The 22,811-nt window shown below is 38.4% G+C and overlaps 1 protein-coding gene across 2 annotated transcripts in view; it reads right to left on the bottom strand.

The window, feature by feature from the left end:
* Positions 1-22,811, bottom strand: part of ATP11C (ATPase phospholipid transporting 11C) — a 169,191-nt gene that overhangs the window by 51,658 nt on the left and 94,722 nt on the right. For both annotated transcript variants that reach the window (XM_060001975.1, XM_069540323.1), the window contains exons 6-19: positions 21,018-21,146; positions 19,117-19,220; positions 16,920-16,970; positions 15,873-15,937; positions 15,437-15,518; positions 14,352-14,502; positions 13,600-13,797; positions 8,465-8,626; positions 7,633-7,784; positions 6,349-6,420; positions 4,412-4,485; positions 2,391-2,494; positions 1,736-1,917; positions 389-652 (exon numbers count right to left, since the gene is read on the bottom strand). In XM_060001975.1, the coding sequence (XP_059857958.1) occupies positions 389-652; positions 1,736-1,917; positions 2,391-2,494; positions 4,412-4,485; positions 6,349-6,420; positions 7,633-7,784; positions 8,465-8,626; positions 13,600-13,797; positions 14,352-14,502; positions 15,437-15,518; positions 15,873-15,937; positions 16,920-16,970; positions 19,117-19,220; positions 21,018-21,146 (1,790 nt within the window). The remainder of the gene's footprint in view (positions 1-388; positions 653-1,735; positions 1,918-2,390; positions 2,495-4,411; positions 4,486-6,348; positions 6,421-7,632; positions 7,785-8,464; positions 8,627-13,599; positions 13,798-14,351; positions 14,503-15,436; positions 15,519-15,872; positions 15,938-16,919; positions 16,971-19,116; positions 19,221-21,017; positions 21,147-22,811) is intronic.

Below are 22,811 nucleotides of genomic sequence, written 5' to 3'. Positions count from 1 at the left end.
CAGGACTTCGACCTGCATGGAAACTGTTTTAGAGACTGATTTTATTACATTCAATTTAAGAGACCATGAAAAGGAATATTTTTTCTTAACATGGACCAGGACAGAGTACCAATGATAAGTACCCAGACCCTAAGTATTTAGAAAATGAACCACTTTTCTAAAGCATGAGGAGGGCAGGGTTTTCTTTTAAATGAAAGAAGAGGTGGAAAGTGCCAAATAATCTCAAATGGGCCATTAGCCAAGTCCTCAGGAAAGGTTCTAACTTACAAGGATAAAGCACCTGCAAACAAAGACTGATAAATTACAGAAAACGGAGCCTTCTGCATAAGCAGCTGTGATTTACATCTGTACCAATGTCTAAATATAACGAATTGATGTACTTTCTTACTTTTTAAGGCTTCTAGTACTTTTAGGAAATTCATGCAGCAACTTTTTACGATATTCAATCAACAACTCATGTAATCGATCTTCTTTCCGTTCGCTTTCTTGGATGGTTTTGGTGGTCAGCTCCAAGAGCTCGGTGCTGGTTTGAAAAAGGCGGCAGGCATAGCAGGTAGATTTGGCTGTCTCCATCTTGTCCCCAGTAAGCACCCAGACTTTCAGACCTGCTGCGTGCAGGGCTTCAATGGTCTCAGCGGCTTGATCTTGTAGCCTGGAAACACAAAGGAAACATTGTTATCTTTGAAAATTCCTGACACAGATTCTACAAGAAGGCTTGTTAAAGAGAATGTCCTTATAATTCATAGCAATTCTGGAGTCCTGACATGTTTTAACAGTTGTTTTTCTTATATATCCTCTACCATTTCTGAGCATACTCTTTCTGGCATAGTTTTACTTATTAAAGTACATTTCAAACAATGAGGTTTGGAAAGTTTATGTTTTCTATCTCACTATACAAATACTTAACATGGTTCAAAACAGAAAGGGCCAGACACGGTCTAATGAGGTATTGAAGAAAGTTAGCGAATCCCCATCCCTGAGGAGCTGGAAGTTTAGGAAAGCCAACCATTCTGAAGGAGATTTTAAGCATTATTCTGAAAGGCAAGGGTAGAAGAAGAGTGATACTTTGCATTCCTTTTGGTCAGAGAATAACAATGAAATTAGACTAAATGAATTCTATTAGAACTTGAATACCTTCCAATGAATATATGTTTATAACTTCATGTTTGGGTTAAGCCTCACAATTTGCATTCATAGCTTCTAGAAAACTCCTAAAATAGAATCTAAAACTTATTTTTTCAAGCAGATCAATTCTGGAGCCCTATAATCATGTCTGGCAGAGCTCAGCCTGTATGGTTAGGGCAAATTATTTTAAAGTATGCAAAAATATGCTCTAGTCTGTTAAACCAGGTTAGAATGAGCTCTCATGTTGTTTGCTCAACCTTGAATTTCCCTTCTGCTCATCTGTCTTTCAAAATTGTACCCATTCTACCAAGCACCAACTCAAATGGTGTCTCTAGCACAAAGCTTCCTACGCACAGTAAGACTACTTCATAAATACCTGCATAAATAAGGGTGGCTTAGTAAGTACTCAAAACGCCTTAGAGATGACAGATTCATTCTTCTAAGTCACAAATGTTTAACTTAAAAGTTATTCCCACAAACAGTTCAAAATCTGATGTACAGACAAAGCTGAATCATGGATTTCAAAACTTGAGAATGAATTACCAATCTGGACAGATACCACCCTAAATGACTGGTCATTAAAATAACAAGAATATCATTTTCTAGTTACTTGTCTTCCACTGCAGTGGCTCCAATTAAATTCATGTTTGTCTCAATCTCATCAAAAACCTTTTCCATTTTTTCTTCTCTGTCTTGTAAGGCCATTTTTGCCTCTACGAGCTGTCTGTTAATTCTTTCATAATCATCTGGAGCAATTTCTTTGAAGGCTACACAAAGTGTCCGATACCCATCCTAGAAGCAAGGTAGGAGATCTCTAGTTATCCAAATAATGAATAAAAACAAACAAACAAAACACACTCTTTAAATACTCTTGCTTTACCACACAAAAGAGAAATTGTGACTAATTTCCTTTTTAGTTAAAAAAGGGGAAAAAAAAGAAACAACAGATTGCATTGCGTTAACATTCAATTAGGTTCGGAATAACAAAATAATAGCTCTTGGGGTTAAGAAAAAAAACAAACAAAAAGCAGAACATAAAACAAAGGTTCTTGAAAAGTCTTCAAAGGGTGCAAATTCTGAACAGAAACTTGCTCCAGGATGTTTTATATTAAAATAAGGAAAATAATATTACAAAATCCCCAAATATAAAAATAGGCCATAAAAATAAGCTAAAATTCATTTCAATAGTCCTTTAAATAGCAATCCATAAACGTAGTCATCTCTAGCATTTCTCTATCTACTGGGGGGAGGGGGTGTAGGCTCACCATTGCGTTACGTTCCACATGGACTTTAGTTAACTCAATTTCATGATTTTGCACCCTGGGGAAAACTGCTGAGTCGGCTCCTTTACAAAAGAGAAGTATGTCTCCTAAAATAAAGAATCAGAGTACTTGACTTACTTAGAATTAGGATTTTAATAATACATAACTATTAAGGTGGCCTCTCCCACCCAGCAGCTGTGTATCCTGAGCCTGCCTTGGAATGTTCATCCAAATGGAAGCAGCCATCTTGACCTTCACTCTGTCAGGACAACATTCACCACCTCTTGGGACCAACAGACATAATTAATATCTCAGAGTTTACAACATGCACCTCTGTTAAAAGAAACTTCCTTCAAGTGAATCACAGAAGACGGTGCTTGTGTCAAGGAGCTGCATCTGAATTCTCTTTGAGGATGTTGTCAACCATGGTCTAAAGTTCACATGTGGCATCTACAGATGTCAAGGACCAAACTCAAGCTCAAACACGATAAAATCATTTTGAAAGACTATACACATTAGCTTTTAAAACAGTAGCTTGAAGGTTTTCACCGGAAACTGGAGAATAGCTCTGTAGAATGCTAGTACAAGTACAGCTTTATACCAGTCCATGCACCCAGGAAAGTAGACAGTACCATTAAGAAGGACACTCTGGGGCTTCCCTGGTGGCACAGTGGTTGAGAGTCTGCCTGCCGATGCAGGGGACGCGGGTTCGTGCCCCGGTCCGGGAAGATTCCACATGCCGCGGAGCGGCTGGTCCCGTGAGCCATGGCCGCTGAGCCTGCGCGCCCGGAGCCTGTGCTCCGCAATGGGAGAGGCCACAACAGTGAGAGGCCCGCGTACCGCAAAAAAAAAAAAAAAAAAAAAAAAAAAGGACACTCTGACCTTATAAGGCAAAGTGCTAAGTTCAAAAAGTTAAAAAAGGGTAACTCTGAGGTCAAGGCCCTTGATAGACCACTTCCTCAGACATCTTACCATCTGCAGTAGAACGTGGACGTGCATGTATACAGGTAAGAACAGCAAGTATTCCAAATGTTAGGTGTTTTTAAAAAAATTTTCTCTCACATAGCCACAATGTGTTTAAAAGTCATAAAACAAATTCCACATTCACATATAATGAAATCAGCATCGTGACTTTGCAGTCACACCACAAAGTATGAATAAGGTAGGATATATTCCCTGAAGGGTCTGTCTAAATCTTCCCCTTCTCATACTAAGACATTTTCAACAGATTTAATACTAAAAAGTAAATTACTAGAAAATAAATCAAGGATATTTTGGAAAACCACCTGGAGACAGACAGACAGACAGACACACACACACACACACACACACACACACACACAGAGGAATATGAGAGCCCACAAACGAAGCAGGAATGGTACCCATGGGTCTTGCTGAATCTGAGCAGAAGGCATCCCAGTCACCATGGCTCCTCCCAAGAACATGGGGGAACCCTGAAATGATGGTACTGTTTCCCCTGCAAAGGGCAAGCTTCTTTACTGTGTTAAACAAACAGCCCAGGCTGCTAGAGTAAAATCACATGCCCTTTCCCAGCAGTCAGGCCCTTAGTCATCTCTAGCTTACCTGTTTCCAGGAAGTGTAAAGCAGTGGGGAATTAGGAAGGTCAGAGAGGGATAACCAGCAACTCTCTACACTCATAGATTCTACAGCTAGTAATCTCAAACCATCCAGTTGTAGTGGGCTGCTGCAGGTAGGCATTGGTGGTGATTCGTTAGTACCCTGAACTGTGAAAAAGTCATCCTTTCAGTTCCTGTCTGGACATCCAAGACTGAGGGGTAGAGTTCACTTTCCAAGAAAATGCATATATTGTCATACCAGGGGTTCTGCCAGTGACAATTTGACAAACTGAACATGTGCTTGTATAAATACATTAAGGCTTATACAAAAGCTTTGCACGACTTTCGGTAATCATACACTACTACGTTAAATGCTTTTCTCTCTTGAAGTAGTTGATCAACATACAAATCTACAAATGGAAAAAGTCAAGTTTTAAAAATGCATACCTGATTGAGTTTTCACAACCACACTCATACGACGGCGGACAGAATCGAAGTTTAAAGTGTGAAGAAGTTCATACCTTTAATAGAAAAAAAAAAGAGAAAAGTGAAATACCTAGACCAAGATAAAACACAACAGAAACATCTTAAGTTAACAGAGCTCTCCTCTTTGGATAAGGGTTGCTAGTTGTGGGCACAACGGGTGCCTTCCATTGTGTCTTTGGAATTTCTCTGTGCTTAGAACATGCTGTCAGAGGATACCAGTGTTGGTTAAGGGTTATCTATATCTTCTCATTATATAACTTAAAATAGTAAGGAGAGACTGACTGCATAGGAATGAGGAACAAAGAGCTGTCCTGCGAAGCTATATCTGGGGAGGGTCTAGAAATAGTCTCACCCTGCCAAGTATTTTAATCATCTACGGAGTGCCTACTATGTGTCAGGCACAGTGATTGACGCTGGAGAAGAGACACACATCTTCCCTTAAGGCGCTTACCAAATGATAAGGGAGACAGAGGGTAATGAGATGACTACCCCCTAGTCTTGCAAATACTGTAACAAAGGAACACACAGGGGAGATGTGGGAGCACAGACAGAAGGCATCTGAAGGAAGGCTTCCTGGAAGAGGTGGTGCCTGAGCTGTGTTTTGCAGGAGTGACACGATGAAGAAAGGATATCATGGCACTCTGAGTACAGAGAAGAGCATGTGCAAAGGCACAGCAACATGAGAGCACGTGGCCCATGAGGGGACTTACAGTAGTTCATTTAAGGCTTGAGATCTAGTTGATAGGGGAGTAGCAAGAGAGGTAGGCAGGGGCTGGGACCTGAGAACATTGTGGGCCATTTCAGAGATTTGGGATTTCATCCTAAGGGCAATAGGAATCCACTGAAGGGTATAAACAGTGGATTGACATGATCAGATTTGTGTGTAAATGGCTAAGCTATTCACCAGATGAAAGGATGAAGAAGAAAGTTTCTAAGACTTATTAGAAAAAAATGTGAGGAAATAATTTCTTGAAAATAAATAACTTGTATACAAGTATTTACTACAAAGCTTCTCTTTGATGGGAGTGAGCGGGTCATTGGTTTTGGGATGTGTATGTATAAGACATCTACTTGTAGCACAGTATCTCATTTGTTTTTGGCCACATGGGGGCATTGTTGTGAACCGGCTAGAATCTGGACTTTGACAATGACCTGGGGCTCCTGGCAGTCAGGCCAAAGAGCCTTCTGGTTCCTCTGGCTCTTGAACACTCCTTCCCAAAGGGGCATATTCCCTAAGCACATCTACACGTGTTACATGTTTCTGAGATGGGTCTCACGAGATGCTAGGGGTCAGACAATTACATTTCAAGTTCATATAAAGAATTCAAATTAATCACAGGGGCTAATTAAAATCCGTTATTAAGCCAAGGTGGTTTTGTTTGTTGGGGTCTCTGTAGTGAAAAAAAAAAAAAAAAGAAATGTGGAGCTATGGCTGCATCAGAGTACTTGCCCTGAGGCTCACACCCAAGCATCTAGAACAAGAGAAAGCTTCTGACTCCAAAGCTGCCATGTCTGGCAGGGCTTGCAATCCCAGAATGATTGGTTGGGCTCTGGACAGCAGAAGGTTTCATGCCTGTTCACTGATTTTTCTTGCAGCATGTGTTGGAGACCTGAAATGGCATCTAAAATTCAGAAAAGTCCAGGCAGACGCTCATTCAGGCTACTGGACCCATATGTGAACAAAATTGGAATCATTTACACCTCAAATGCTAGTTTCTGCCATTCTATGAAAAATGTCTTCTCCTACTCCAACTACATTTACATAAAGCTCTGAACTGGGAGAGCAGAGTCCTACATTTATAGATGTAATCAGTTCCCTCTGCTGCCCTTCCTAAATCCATCTAAGGTGGACTGTGGGGTTAGGAAGTGACAATCATCAAACATACAGAGCTACTTACTCTTCTATTTCTTTTCTTTGGTTCTCTACTCTCATATGACCATTCCGCATTCCTACAAACGTGAACCCATACCTGCGAAACACAATAAAAAAGACCTTTGTGTATCTTTAAAGAATAATTAATTTCCTCTTGCACTGGCATTATTCATACTTGTTTATTGTTTTCTTCTCTTTCATAAGATCTCAATCTATAACTGTACTTCCTTTTACTCACTGAGATGTTAACACAGAGCAAGTCAATGTCCAGTCACAAATTGTAACCAAGAAAGAGGCAATTTGTGATTCCAGTTCTGTAGCTAACACATGGGGTGACTTTAATCCACTTAATTAGCTTGGGCTTCATGGATAAAACAGGACTTTCAGTTACCAAATGATATCAAAATTGCTAGGAGCACTTCAGCAAGAACATGTGTCGTACAAAAAGTAGCCATTATTATAGGATTTCCGAACTATAATATGAATATTTGGACTAATGGCTGGAATGCATAAATAGTAATGCAAGTTACATCTATACATTGCTATTTTCTTTTTGGTCTTAACTGGTTAGATTTGGGAATTTTTTTCAAACTTTCAGATAAAGTAGCTTGGCTCCTTATTAAAGAATAAGGATACTTATAAGGTTATTGAAGCAAGTAAGAGAAGGAACAAAATAACTCCTGTCCTCCTGTGATTTCGCTTTCTCAGGAGAAGTACAAGAACTTTAATTGTTTTTACTCTTCAAAAGTGTTAATGTATTTTATACAACTTATTTCTGGGTTTTTTTTGTTTTTTTTTTTGTTTTTGCGGTACGCGGACCTCTCACTGTTGTGGCCTCTCCCGCTGTGGAGCACAGGCTCCGGACACGCAGGCTCAGTGGCCATGGCTCACGGGCCCAGCTGCTCCGCGGCACGTGGGATCTTCCCGGACTGGGGCATTAACCCGCGTCCCCTGCATCGGCAGGCGGACTCTCAACCATTGCACCACCAGGGGAGCCCTATTTCTGGGTTTTAAAACAGCATTACTGAGGTATAACTGATAGAGAACTGCAAATACCTAATGTGTGCAATTTGATGAGTTTGGACACATGAATACATCTGTGATACCATCACCACAATCAAGATAGAGACATATCCCAACATTTCTCAGGTTCTTTGTGTCCCCTTTGCTTTTTTGTTGTTTGTGGTAAGAACATTTAACATATGAGATCTACTCTCTTAACAAATTTTGAAGAAAAATACCATATTGTTAACTATAGGCAGAACTGTACCTCTCGAAATTATTCATCTAGCATAACGTACGTGCTTACCTTTTAGCTCCTTTGACCAAAGCTATTTCATCTGGTGAAGAGGACATATAGGTTAATTCAGCTGATTCTGTAACTCCATCAACAACATCATTTGTTTTAATTTCTACAGTATGACATAAACACAAGGCACGCAGAAAGAGCTCTTCTCGATTCTATTGAACAGTAACAGAAAAATGATTATATTAGTTTCACTGTGAACACTTGGTAACTAGTCAATGAACAGAGAAAAGTTATTAATGTGAGAGAATGTTATAACCTCCAGCAAACTGAGTAGCAAAAATTTATAAATTCATAATACTCAAATGAACTATATATTCTTCTGGTCCCTACCAACATGCCTGGTTCTCAGCTAACACACCCTAGGGGCTATGTTAACTCATTCAGGTTACCGTAGTGCCACCTAATACCAAAGCAGTGACATCTCCATGGCCTAAAAGAGCTCATTCAATTCTAATTCACAATCTGGCAATAGCTCAGGTGCAGGGAGACTCTGGTTCATTTCATGCCTAGACATTGCTGGGACTTGAATGATTTCAATTGACATCATTCTTGGAGCAGCTCATATTTTTAAAGATAAAGCACCAAAAATTATGATCACACAGTCAAGCGAAAGTTTTACCCAAATGCCATTTTTCATAATGCTCTCTTATAAATTCTACTTGTTTACAAATTCCGGAGTTGTCCATAAAACAAGAAAGGTGAAGTTGAAAGAACAAACAGATGGTTATTCAAAAGTCTATGTCACGTGCCCAAATCCTTAATTTCTACTATGCTAACACATGCCTATATAAATTGATTTCTCAAGGTAAAATGGTAACGCAGAAAATGCCACCTTATCTGCTTTGTCAAAATACGGTAAGGGTCCATCAGTTTGAGAGAGTCCATCAGCCTCCTGAGTTACACCTTTATACTTATGCCCATCTATGCAGCATTCAATGAATTCCATGCTATTTTCAGTGAGTGTTCCAGTCTTATCAGTAAATACATAATCCACCTAAAAACAAGAACACAAACATATGCATTCTTTCTTCAATGTGATTAATTTTCTATAAGGCATAACTATAAGGATATTCTCATATCCGTAGAAATCACCTTTTCTAAAAACTTGTCAAATGTCAGGTAATTACAGAAGTAATATTATCAGATGAATGAGAAATGAGGAAGTATTTTTAAAGATACTGAAATAGTATCACATGTCTAAGGTAGACTTACTCAAATGTAGGAGATTAATAGGCAGGAAAAATGTGGTTATTTTATCAAACTAAGACCCCTTCAATTTAACACCGACCTGTTTTGATATAAAGAAGTTAACATAAGAAAAGTCAATTTTCCAAGTGGGAAACAATTTACTGACCATTATTTCTCTCTCTCTCTCTCTCTCTCTCTGACACACTGACATACGCGTGCGTGCGTGCACACACACACACACACACACACACACACAGAGAAAACATATTGAATAGGAACTTAAACTAACTGGGATGTAACAAAACCTTTCTTTGAAAAGTAAAATTTTCTATAAATATACTGGATTGAAGTAAAATGCATTATGGCATAGAATGTATATAAGAGTTACAGAATATAGACAGATGGGGAAATAATGTTACTTAATGAGACACAGTAAGTCAATGATGATTAAAAATATAAATGAAATTTCTTCCACGTACTATGTATATTTTCAGATACTCCTCCAAAAAATTTCCAAATTAAAAGAAGGAGCAGAGTTTATAATGATAGGCTAAAGTATAAGCATACTTTCATAAATAATGGAAAAAATAGGCTATGAAATAAATTTCCCATGTAAAATAAGCCATTTTGAGCATTTTCATTTTATCTCAGTTTTTATCTCTTCTATTTATAACATCTGGCTTTTGGAGACCCACAATTTTATCCTCCTTTTTGGAAATTTATACTTAAATAGTTAAAATTATGGGCTGACAGGAATAAGCATAAGTACAAGATTAAGGTTTTTATTATGTAAGGGAGAAAGAGATGAACTGCAGCAGTAGTTGCTTTCTAATTATTTTTCAAAGCATTTCACGGTAGCAGCACTGGCACAAATATAGCATTCCAGTCTTCTCTTGTTTTTCCTGTTAGCCAGCCAAGTTTGAATTCTCTCTTTAAATTAATCCAAGTGGTATTATTCCTGTATCATTTAGATTTTTCCAGTTAAAATGAAATTCTTTCGGTTTTTTATTCTGATCAAAATTATTAACCTTCATTTCCCCCGGAAGGTTGTCCTGTGTTGTTGTGGCTCCTGCACTTGGATGAGCATTAACCCATTTCGAAATCTTTTATAGATGACAAAGGTAATAGCTTTAAAAAATAAAGTGCAGGGACTCCCTGGTGGCACAGTGGTTGAGAATCCGCCTGCCGACGCAAGGAATACGGGTTCGATCCCTGGTCCGGGAAGATCCCACATGCCGCGGAGCAACTAAGCCCGTGCGTCTCAACCACTGAACCTGCGCACCTAGAGCCTGAGAGCCACAACTATTGAGCCCACGCGCCACAACTACTGAAGCCTGTGCGCCTAGAGCCCGTGCCCCGAAACAAGAGAAGCCACCACAACGAGAAGCCCATGCACCGCAACGAAGAGTAGCCCCTGCTCACCACAACTAGAGAAAGCCTGCGCGCAGCAACGAAGACCCAACGCAGCCAAAAATAAATAAATAAATAAATAAAAGTAAAGTGTATTTAAATAAAGTGTTTGCCTATATATAACATTTTGTGCACTATGGATCTGTGTACAATTAATCTCACAGGTATAGGCCAACCAACTATACCCTGATAGAGTAATTATCAAACTGTAGTCTGCATCACACTCACTAGGAGGGTGCTTGTTAAAACTCAGATCGCTGGGCTTTATCCCCAGAGTTTCTCATTCAGTAGCTCTGGGGTGGGGTTAGATAATGTGCACTTCTAATAAGTTCCCAGGTGATGCTGGTCCTGAGATCATGCTTTGAGAACCACTGATCTAATATATGCCCTATACTCAGAACAAGGGGAGGAGAGGATTGGCTATTATTAAAAAGTATTCTCATATTTAAAGGAGAGTGCGGGCCGACAAGTCAGAGGCTACTGCTTGCCTCTGACTCTCAACAGCCTCTTCCTCTTTAGTGGTAGGTTTGAGCCAGTTGCAGGAAAGGCCCTTCTCTATCAGCAAGCTCAAAGCCATCAATTTATGGATAGAAAGCCTAAAGTGAGACAGCTGTTCAGAATAGAAAGAGCCCTAAAATAAAGGTTGAACACATATGAAATCACCTAGTTTACAGGTCAAAATTGGTCAAAAAATTTCACATTGTTTAACCTAGTGAAGAACTTGGACTGGAGTTGTGGCTCCACCACCTACTAAATTTGTGACCTTGGAAAAATCTCATCTCTCTGTACATTAAATATTAGCCTTAAATAATCAAACCTGCTGCACAAGGCTGTAAAGATCACTAAATAAGTTTGTAAGTGTTATACAGATGTAGATTGTCACTGCTGTTGACTTGACCAAAATCACACAGTACTAGACTCTTTCCATCATTTCACATTCCCTGATTTTTCTGATTATCGTCACATTGCTATAGTTAGGCTACGATATGTGTGTTTCCCCAACTAGATGTTGAACAACTCAAGGGTTTCTCGCTTACTTCATAATAGTAACCCCAGTGCCAAGAACATATCTTAGATAACACAGAAGTTTAATATATAACCACTGGATTGAATTACTGGAATCACAGGATATACTCTGACACACCACTGGGCATAGCTGCGAGACTGGGAGGGGATATGAAGGAGGAGGCTATCCCCACCATTTTTTCAAAGTTGAAACCATTTGGCTGTCTAAAGGACTGATGTCTGATCATAAAAGACCCCATTCTTTTACAATTGAACTGAGCAGTCTACTTCTTTTTGTTTCTCAAGTCAAAGACCGACACTGTCCTAAACATATCTTCCTATTTTTTTTTAATACCAATGTGGGTCACTTTGGAAGAGGTTAAGCAAGTGTTTGCAATGGTATTGATCGAAACTAACTGACACTGCTTTTAAGTAACATAAAAGCCCTACAGATTTTAAATTATGACTCATCAAGGAGGAAACTGGTTACACTTAATTTCGTGTATACTGGTCCATGAAATGCTAAATGTCCTAAGAAACCATTTCAAGACTTCTTTGCATTTTCATTTAGGTAGTTTCTACACATGTAAGCTGATCATGATGGCAAATTGTTTTTGCACTGTACAAACTGAAGTGGTGGTCTGGTTATTACCTTATAAGTGACTAAATGACAGTCACATCCAGAAAAGCAGGTTTTGGCGGGGGAAAGAAGTGGTGGCTGAAATGAAAACTGTAGTTTCTTTTCACTGATTAAACTGACTACATCATTACCCAAAGCTCTACTTTACGTTCTGCAGTGTGAATAAGTCTAGATGATAGGAACAAGACTACGTTCCCATAGGTAAGATGGAATCTGCTGAGGTGGAGATCTGGCCTGGATATCCTGCTTGTCTCTGGTGAGAATTAGGTGCCACATGTGGAATGATGGCTGTTCTATTTGCAGTAGCCTGGGACTAGCCATGTTCACCCTTGGGTAGCTTAATCCATATAGCCAGGCACTGGATTTAGTCAACTAAATCAGCTGTCAGGGATAAGTTCACCAGAGGTGGCTTATAACTCATTTTTTTTTTCCCATGCAAAAAAGCTGCAGATTGATACCTTTTGTTGGGACTACAGTAGTTCTACTCAGCTTTCCCTGGATGAAAACTTCTGGTTTAAAAAGGCTAAGGTCAGCTGTGGCAGCTGAAGTGACCTACAAAAGAAACTTCTGGGAACAATATCTAAGGGAAAAGCATTCGTTCATTCATTGCTTATTCTATCCTTAGTGACTCAGTATCTCTGTGGAATGCAGATGCCACAGTCTGGGATCCTGTAGTCCTAGAGTCAGGTTTCAACATAATGATATCTGGAGAGTCCTTTCACCCTTGTGACTGTAGTTGTCAAGAGGGTACTCTGGTTTAGTCAAAGGCTGTGTAAAGAACAGAAATACAGAGTGGGGGTGGAGGGGGACTGAATTCAGGAGAGTTTTCAGGCACAGGCGCAAATCGCCACCATTCAAAACGAGTGTGAGGCCCTATTCCAGCCATACAGTTCCATTAACTGAATTTGCATCTCCCAGTCACAGAAATGATATTTCCACAGTCTTGACATTCTAAATATCAAGAGAATTAAATGCAAGCCAAAAAATCCCCTCAGCTTGTGAAGATCATTACGTGACACACAGTAAATTCAGACAAAGGGAAAAACTTTTCTCAATACTGATAAGAAAAGCACCAAAGAAGTCATCACTTGAAGAATTACAGCTAGACTGCACTGCATTTGAAAACAACCTGGGTTAGCAGCGAGGTCAAAGCCTGGACTACCTTGGTATATGAAGCAAAAAGCATTTAGAGGAGTGCACGCCCTCACATTTTCCCTTCATTTAAATTCTTACACTGGAATAAACAACTCTGCTTTCTAGGTCTATATTCCATCTGATCAGAAATGTACAAAGAAAATGTCCATAGGACAACTCTGGTCAATTTTGTTTATAGAACAAAATGCATTTATAAAATAGCTTTATTTCCACTGTCCCATAGTCTATCCCTAAATGATTACAGATGGTGATGAAGACTACATGTTTCCTGTTCCAAAGCAATAGCCCATAATCTAGCAACACCACCAGGTGAGTTTTAAAGAGAATTTCCATAACGTTCAAATTTAATACATAAATTGGTGTTCTTTCAAAACACTGATTTCAAAATGCCAGCAAAATAATTGACGTTATAGTTATGAAAACATCGCTTGCCTTCGTTACATGCCTGCATAAAGGAATTTTCGTTGAATCACATTTCCAAATGTGAAATGGTCACATACATTGGTAATCCAGACTACAAGAAATAAGTTCACTATGTTAACTTATTTTAAGTAAAAATAAGTTCTAACCTGACCAAGTTCTTCATTAAGGTCTGATGTGTTAACCAGGGCTCCTTCATTGATTTCTTCATCATAAAAGTCCTTATCCCATGAAATGAAGAAGGAGCCCAAGAATTTTTGCATTTCTACTGTGACATACATGGAGACAGGAATGATAAAGTTGAACAGAACCATAAATGACAGGAAGTCGGTAAACATTTTCAAAACCTAAACAAAAGAAATAGTTCATGCTGATTATATGCACAGTTCCATCAAGCAAGTGTAATATAAACTTTCTATCTTTTAATTTCAACGCTGAAAGCACTGCTCTTCCCAACGACACTGTGTCATTGGTAAACATTTTCACAGTACATGAAAACAACATTTACAACACACTGAATTTTGTCACTATTCTTCAGCGAATGTACCTTGACTTAACACTTTCCACTTCCTTAAGTTCTCTGCTCCTCCCACCCCTCAATATGAATGTAGGCACCCATTATGTTCCTATCATGATATATCACAAGTTCATAATATAATAACATGTCAGACCTTCTTGCCGAATTGCTTAAAACTCTTAACCAAAGAATTAAAAACAAGGATAGATGCCTAGGGTTAAAACAAAAAGTTCTAACATTTCTTAAACAGTTAATGCTTGGGGCTACCATACAACCAAGAGAAAACCCAAATACCAAAGGTATCATTATCTGAGCAGCATTTCAATAAAGGGTGTCTCTGTTACAATGTGCTAGGGTTAAATTTTTCAGCATAAAACAAATTACCTTCAAAGTCTCCCGCTCTTTCTGGGTCTTTTGGTTATACCAAGGTTCATCGTTATATGGGGTACTTTGCCAAACATACTTTAGAGTAGTGCATACTGCAGCTTTGGTCAGTAAGATAAATAAATACACAATCAGGAAGGCATTAATGGATCTGAAAAATAAGATGTTATGGATTTAAAAACCATTTAATTACTTAAGATATCAACCAGGTATAGACTAAACTGTTCAGTTTTCTAAAGCTTCTCCTGTGTACGACGTGTAACCATAGCACAGACCTGTATGGATGAACCTGTTATCACGCTAACGCGTTATTCTTGAGTGGGAAAATGGAAAAGCCAGCCCTAGCCCCAACCCAAAGTGCAATGGCTCAACACACCTTTAGTAAGGACCCTATAAAGTGACAGAACGCACACGCGCGCGCACACACACACACACACACACACACACACACACACTACCTACTCCATCCTTATAGAAGGAGTAGATTGTTTCCATTTCCCTGAATCCTAAAGGTTTGGAATAGAGGGTAGAGGAGCAAATGTGAAACCTGCAAGCTTAGTGTGGATTCTTTTAGTCTGAAAGTACAGCTATGGAGAGGGTATCACTGATATACTGGATATCCATGCCAACAGGAGAGTGAGGTCTGTGCCAGTGGCGACTGGCTTGAAGGTGTGTGTCATGTACCACTTCAATATCTGCCAGGAGACTATTATCTGTGTTGCACAACCTCCTTACATATAGCAACAAGAGGACCCCAAACCATTATCCAGCAGCAAAAGAGAATAAATTTCAACTAAACCCTGCCCTTGAATAGCTAAGTGAGCTTAGGTAAATCACTTATCATCTCTACGACTATTTCTCTATCTATAAAGTGGACAGGCTAACAGGAATTACTCTGAGTTGCTCAGAGGATTAAACCAAATCAGACATACAAATCACTGAGCAGTTTCTGGAACACAAAAAGTACTCAAACTGGTAGCACTATTACAAGTTATGTTGTTTTTGCTTATGGTTGTTATTTAGAATTACTGAGAAGTAACAATTTCAGTTCAATAACAACTAAAGAAATTGTGTTGTACACTAACTTTTCAACAGCAGAACGTTTCTGAGATTTCCCTTGGTAGTTCAATGCCATTTTGGTTTCCATTCCAGTGTAAACAGCAACTCCTAAGGAATAACAATATGATGAAAATTAGGTTTCCAATGAGATTGCCAACCCAACTCCCCACCCAGTTGGATCTACCAATTCTTTCACTCTATAAAAGTAGGAATTCTAAACTCTCTTCTATTCACCAGTTGATATATCATTTATAGTATAATTTTAATTCTACATAGTTTGTCATAGTTTTCAAGTTAGTTTACCATCTTATAAATTCCCAACACCTAAAAATAGGCTTAGATTAAATGGAATTAAATGCCATGTTCAATTTTTAACCGCACTATTTAGGCACAGGCTTTAAAAGACATATTTCAAAAAAAAAAAGACATATTTCTAGTAAGTATATCTTAAAAAACGTTCACCATATATCTTCTTGGTATTTTTTAGTGTAGCTCCTTTCAACAAGAGATTTTCAGGTCCCAAAGACCTAAACAAAAAATGAACACAACTTATCCAAACAGCCCAACAAATAGCACCATCAACTTTGGTGACATATTTTGCCCTAACTTACATCTATCTCCAAAAGGTTCAGAATGTATCTGTTTACTTATATCATATGCTTACTAACACAGGATCAGCTGAAAGATATTTCCCTCTGAAGTTACTTGAGGGTACAGCACAGATGGAAGCACACACAGTACAGGAATAGCCAGCAACACACAGAGGTAAAGAGATGCATAGAGATAAAAGGATTATGAGTCACAGACAGCAAGACAAGAACGGGACAGAACAGCAGACATCAAGAAACAGAAAGAAAAGGTGACAGTAAAAGGCTGGGAAAGCAAATGTCAAGGTGGGAAAGACACACTGCCATATTTATAGAGAGTAAACACGCCTTTCGGGGGATCATTGGGCACTCGGTGTTTCTTTAACCTCCTTTTGAGTATTGGCTATAAAGGCCAAGTGGAAAAGTTGAGATAATTAACTGGATGATAGAAGAGGGAAGAAAACACCCCTTGTTCCGTGAATTGTTACATTATAAATGATTAAACCTTTCATTTTACTTAAGTCCAGCTAATTCTCCCAGCATTTTATCTCCTGCCTAAATTACTCTCCCGTAACACACTGTTCTCCAGATATACTTCCAATATTGTCAGGCACTGCACAGCCAAGGACAGTAAATACAGTGCTTAGAACATATCTGGGATTATTGGTCAAAGTGTCTGGAGCTCTACAATTTTAGAAACCCTCAGCATCACTTCCAACACCACCCCCCTCCCAGGACACACACACTCTGAGCTGCTACCAATCACAAGGTCAGCTACTTAAGACCCATTAGTGGCTAGTTACTCCAGGGTTATTCACCTTTACATCCCTTTCTATAGAGGAAAGTATTCAACTATTTTAATGGGCTTAAAAGAGAAACATTGCTCCCCCAAAAGGACAGATTAAAGGAATTATAAACTAACCTGGCAACAGCTTCAAGACTATTACTATAGATACTGATTCGGCCAACAAACCTGCAAAAAGAACATAAAAGCACACGTGTTTCTATATCTAGATAAAATCTATTTGCCCCAAATATGGGAATGAATCAAAATACAAAAAATGCAAGTAGAGATAAGACAATGAACTACGAACGCCTATTGTCTTTCTTTTTAAAAAAAGTTAAGTTGAACCAATATGGTATGTAACATTTTCAACTAATTTTAAAAATATTATGGATTATAAGAATGTAAACAAAGATTCTAAATTGATTTTCAACATCTACTTGGCACCGTGCATGCACACATTACCCCTCTCATCTATACTCCATATAAATAATTGGTTTCTATTTCACATTCATGTGAAGAAAGGTTTCTGGTGCTAAAGCAACTTTTAAAACCATTAGTTCAGTAGTTCTTTCACTTGAGCGTGCATCAGAATTACTGGTGGGCTTCTTAAACCACAGATTTCTGGGCCCCATCCCCAAGCTTATGGTTCAGGTAAGAATGTGAATCTGTATTTCCAACAAGTTCCCAGGCGATGCTGATACTGCTGGCCTGGGATCACCGTTTGAGAACCACCCGCATTAGGGAACACTTGATTACCATCTTGGAAATTTCCAAACTGTCTTGCAGCTGATCTGAATACTCAGCTTGATCTGACCAAGTGATCAGCTATATGGCTATGCATATGGTACTCTACATCTCTGAAAAATAGGGTAAAAAGCTCTAAATCCTCCTTAACAAGAATGTTATGAGTATTTTATAACTTACATTAGAATTTTTTCAGAAAAATTGATTATTACTAAACACACAAAATATGAAGGTCTGCTCATTCATTCATCATGTATTAATTGCACCATTACTATGTTTGCTAATAAGCAAGAAAAATGTGTTCCTTGCCCTAAAACAGACAATCAGGCAATTACAATGTAAGTGATGACCGCTAGGGTGGTGGAAGTACAAGGTATTCTGAAGTCACATACCAAGGGTACTCAATCTAGTCTAGAGAAATTAGGAATAACCTTCCCTCACTAAAAATCTCCTTCATATTTAAGGTAACTGAAATTTAGGAGTTACCCTATGAATATGCAAGGATGTATATTACTGTCTAACTCAGGCAAAATCAGTCACTCCCTTTTCTGTGATTCTATGGGCCTTTTACTCACCTTCATTATCTCACTGTACTGTAAGCCTAGCTTTACTGTTTTATCCCCTTTGCAAACTGTGAGTTCCCTAAAGGCAGGGAACAGCTATTTTGCCTTGTGATTCTAAGTTCCTACTATCAAGGTAGATACAGAAGAAGAAGGGAAAAAGGAAAGAAGGAATGATGGGAAGGAGGGAGGGTATTATTCATGTAGTAGGATGAATACTTTGTTTTTCCACTACTGGGCACTGTCGTAAGCCACATCCCGCCATTTGGTCCCCTATTATGACCAACAGCATTCATTAACCAGATGGCTGGCATGAGTGATGGATGCCATCTGTAAAGGTGGAATAGAATATAATTAATTGGCCCACTTGGGGATAAAACATATTATTCTATCCTCATTAACACCATGCTCTAATCAACCAAAGTAACCAGTCTTAAAAATCAAATGCCAAATTTTTGGACAACCCACAATGACTGTGAATGAGTAAATCGACTCCAGAAAACCTAACTATAGCAAAATAGAGGAAATCACACCATTTCACTGCTCCCTCAACTTAACTGTTCACTTTGGACAAGAAACAGCCTATATACAATACTCAGTTCATCATGATCCTCATAAAAAAGGGCGAAGTGCCTACTAATTGCATGGCTCCATATCTCCTTCTCTCTTTAATGTTGGATGACACATAAAGTGGTTTATTTTTGTTTTAATTAACTCTGGCTAATGCATGAGTTTGATAGATCAGCCTTACGGGATTACATAATCTTAAAATGTGATGGACGGCCATGTCTACAAATAACAATAATAAAAGAAAAACCACAAGTAAGATGCCTGGGCCCACAATGATTTATCTTAGGCTGGTAGTGAACAAGGCTGATTTGATTCATTTGCCTGCCAGAAGGAAGGAACAGCTCATAAAAACACAAATGCAAGGAGGCTGGTAAATGGTGGGTGTTTCTTTGCAATACTGGCGGCAAAGAGAAGCAAAGCCATCAGACAGCAGTAAAATGAAACCAGGTAATTCTTACTTGTAGAGGTCAGGTTGAGGCTGTTCACATTCAATTGCTGCTCTGAGGGTATCAATGGATTCGGCTGTACACAGTTCAATGGTGTCACGTACCGCATAATGTGTCTAGATGTAAGCAGAAGAAAAAGCAAAAACAGCCCCCCCCCCCAAAAAGTGTAATCGTATACCCACTTGATTTCATGAACACTGTATGTTTTTAGTAAGAGGCTTTGGCAGAATGATACAAATATTGATGCACATTTCCAACTAAATAAACTTGATGGTATTATTCTTAAAATATATTACAAATAATTAGAACGATAACTCTGCTACAAGGGGATTTCAAAGATAATGAGAAAACTAAAAACTTTTCTTGATACTGACAGCAGAGAGAATTCCATTTGCAGCATGCATATAATTAACTGAAAACCCCATGAAAAATTTAATGCATTTTTTTCTCCTATTTATAGAACTGAGACCTATTATTTTGCTCACCATAGTGTATGGTGATGTTAACATACACATAAGAATTGAACATAACCCTTTTGGTCTTAAGAATGCTAACATTTTTGCTAACAGAAAGAAAAAATTCATCAATAGTTTCCATTATACAAACAGCAAAATTAATGATCTTGAAAATGCTTTGAGTGGCTACAATTTACGTAAGGAGCAGGGAGATGATGTGTCTTGCCTTAGTCAGACAGTTAGAATATTCTACTAATGTATATTATGTACTTACTTGATTGACCCAGAACTCAAGGCAGGCTCCAATGAACCCATTTATAAATCATCAAAGAAGGGCTGACGCAGATTCAAAGACTGCACCACTTATGCTGAAGGGAAAGCTGTTGCGCACAGTCTTCGGAGAATATTATGGATCTGCCTCAGCTACATTTGAAACTATCTCCTGACTTGGAAAACCTATGTACTTTTAGCTGATTTATCAGATCAACTTAATTGGAAAATGAAACCACTTGAAAGTTTTCTGCCTCTAAACAACTTTTTCCCTATTAGGAAATCTTTAGGTAGATTTCTCGATTTTTATCTTGACATTCCCTCAAATACAACTTTGTTCTTCAGTAGTTTAAATGGGACTAGTTCATCACCATGCCCCTGAAGAAAAAAATTAGTTATCTAACAGGCATTTAAGTTCCTTTCCCACATACTGAGTCCTGGTCCTCAACTCCAGATGGAATAAACAAGCAGAGGAAAGCCCCCAAGGATACACACAGAGGTGAGCACATTAGTATTCTTCCTTAAAGGCAGCATATAGAGGATACATGTTCATGCTCTGTGGAGCTCTGGATGATAGCCAAGAACTGACAGTGCCGGAAAGTACCAAGGACATAACTTATCCCCCAGTTTGAACAAATTTACTCTAACACATTTATAATTCTTCCTAGTTGAAATAAAGCAAATATTTGTCAAACTACACCCTAAGGTATTTTTAAAAAGTAATCAAACCATTCCAGGTTAGATTTTCTATATGCCAGGAATAAACATTTTTTTCAAGAAGATAGTCATCACTTTAAAAATAAAAACAGATCAAACTGTAAGGTTAGAGTACCTTAGGGTGAAGTTATTTTCATAGTTATATAGTTTCAGCCTAAGACTACTTTCATTTTTAAAAGCCTAAATAAAATATTGAATGGGTTAGTGTCAATATGAAATGCAAACAGTGCTATCAAAAATGTGGTGGCTTTTATTTGGGGTGTGGATTTCCTCACCCAACACCACCCTTTCCCCCAAAGTTGAGTATTTGCTTAGAAGTTCAAAGACAGTTATATAAAAGCTGTCCTCAAATACAACACTTACACAAACAGGAAAAAAATAAGATAAAAGATTAGGGGGCAGTGGGATGGAGTATTGTATGATTAACTATCCTGAGCTCAAAATGTTTAGGCAAGGTTTAATCTCCATTACCTTGCAATTGGATTCCCCATCAAGACTTGCAGTAGTAACATAACAGGTTCCATCAATTGTGCAGGATGATAGAAGAATAAGATCACAGGGAAAGGTTTCATCTGCCTGTACTTCTACTACATCACCGACCTAGCATAGAGAGCAAAATAAATATAAATATTCTTAATTCCAAACAAAGCATTCATTATACCTCAAACTAAAGTCAAAACAGTAGCAAAAGACCTCTCCTCCTCTAGGGCTTAGACTGTCTCAGCATCCTATACCATGTGAAAGGTCATGAAAGAATATCACTCAACATTCAGAATCCTCTTTAAGGTTACAATGACTTAGGATGCTTTTAGATTACCTTAGTATTGAACTTTAATCTCTAACAAATGATTTCAGCATCCAGGGACCCTTTTGCTCTCTGTTGTTTCTGGCATTGGTGTTTGATAAGAGAATGGCCATTATCATTTCATGAATGAATCAAGAAAATCTACACATCTTAACTTGAGCACTTCATGAACACTGGTCAGCCACATTCCCACTCTGCATCATAGATAAATATTTCAAAATGATTTGCCTTCCAAGTGATAACAGCTATTATTTTGGGGTCATAGTTCTCTCTTCAGTGCTCAGAAAATCTCGCTTAGAGAGGTGTTTATGTTACCCATAACATTTGAAAATACTTTTTTCAAATAGGTCATTTTCCAACAATTCATCTGCTATGAGCAAGTACCCAAAGCTCAAGTAGAGGAAAAACATGAGAGAAGAAACCACGAACCATTTCTAGCGCATAACTTAATAATGTAGGAAATAAATCATGATGATTAAAACACAGATCTTCACTACTTGACTTTATGTCCCAGCTCTGCCACTTAACTATATGACCTTAGGTTAAGTGTCTTTGATGATTGCAACTACCTCATAGGATTGGCTGGAGTATGAAATGAGGATACGGGTAAAGTGTTTCGTAAAGTGCCTGGCATATATTCACCCTCTGGTAGTTGCTAATTATAATTATTACTAATATCCTACAACTGCTTTACTTCCAACTTATGAATAGTCATAAAATTTTTTTAGAAGGATGTAAGAAATTATCCAGCCCAGTGCATTCCAACATTTTCCATGTCGTGGCACACACAGAAAACGACAAGTAACCCTTTTGTACAGCACTTCCAGATAAAGGGAGGAGGCTGCTGGTGACAGAAGACAACCCACTTTAGGAGAGAGTCAGTCACAATATCTGGCTCACCAACTCTGGCACACTGGTTGTGAAATGCTGAACTAACAAATGACACACCTGCCTTCCAATTGCTACACACAATCTGGCAGATGAAGATGAGGATTTCAAGGTCTATTCAGGAACAATTTTATTTTCTTTGCCAATCTTAATCAGTAGCCAAGAGCAACAGTATCAATAATGGAACTAATTTGTAAATAATATTTTATTTTCTTGGATCTTTCCTTCCTCACATACACAAACACTTCTGTTGCTTACACAAAGCCACAATCTATGCTTAAATACACAGAAGAAAAATAACAAACAAAATCCTAAAGCATCTTAGAAGAACGGAACATGATTCTCAGGCACTGATAAATAAAAACCACAAACAGAATTTCTTCTACAACATTGACAATGATTCGCTCAGATATGAAAAGATCCCTGCACCTGGAGTGCAAGTTAAGGCTGGTAAGATGGACAGGGGCCAGATCACAAAAGTCCTGACAGGTCAGGGTCAGGGGTTTAGGCCTCACCCTGAAGGCAAGGGGAGACTGGGAAAGGACTTTTAAAGAAAGGGAACAACATGGTCC

The sequence above is a fragment of the Delphinus delphis genome, chromosome X (assembly GCF_949987515.2).
Source record: "Delphinus delphis chromosome X, mDelDel1.2, whole genome shotgun sequence".
In the NCBI taxonomy this organism is placed as follows: domain Eukaryota; kingdom Metazoa; phylum Chordata; class Mammalia; order Artiodactyla; family Delphinidae; genus Delphinus; species Delphinus delphis.
Note: the sequence above shows the minus strand (reverse complement) of the source record. Positions and strands in the feature narration are given on the sequence as shown.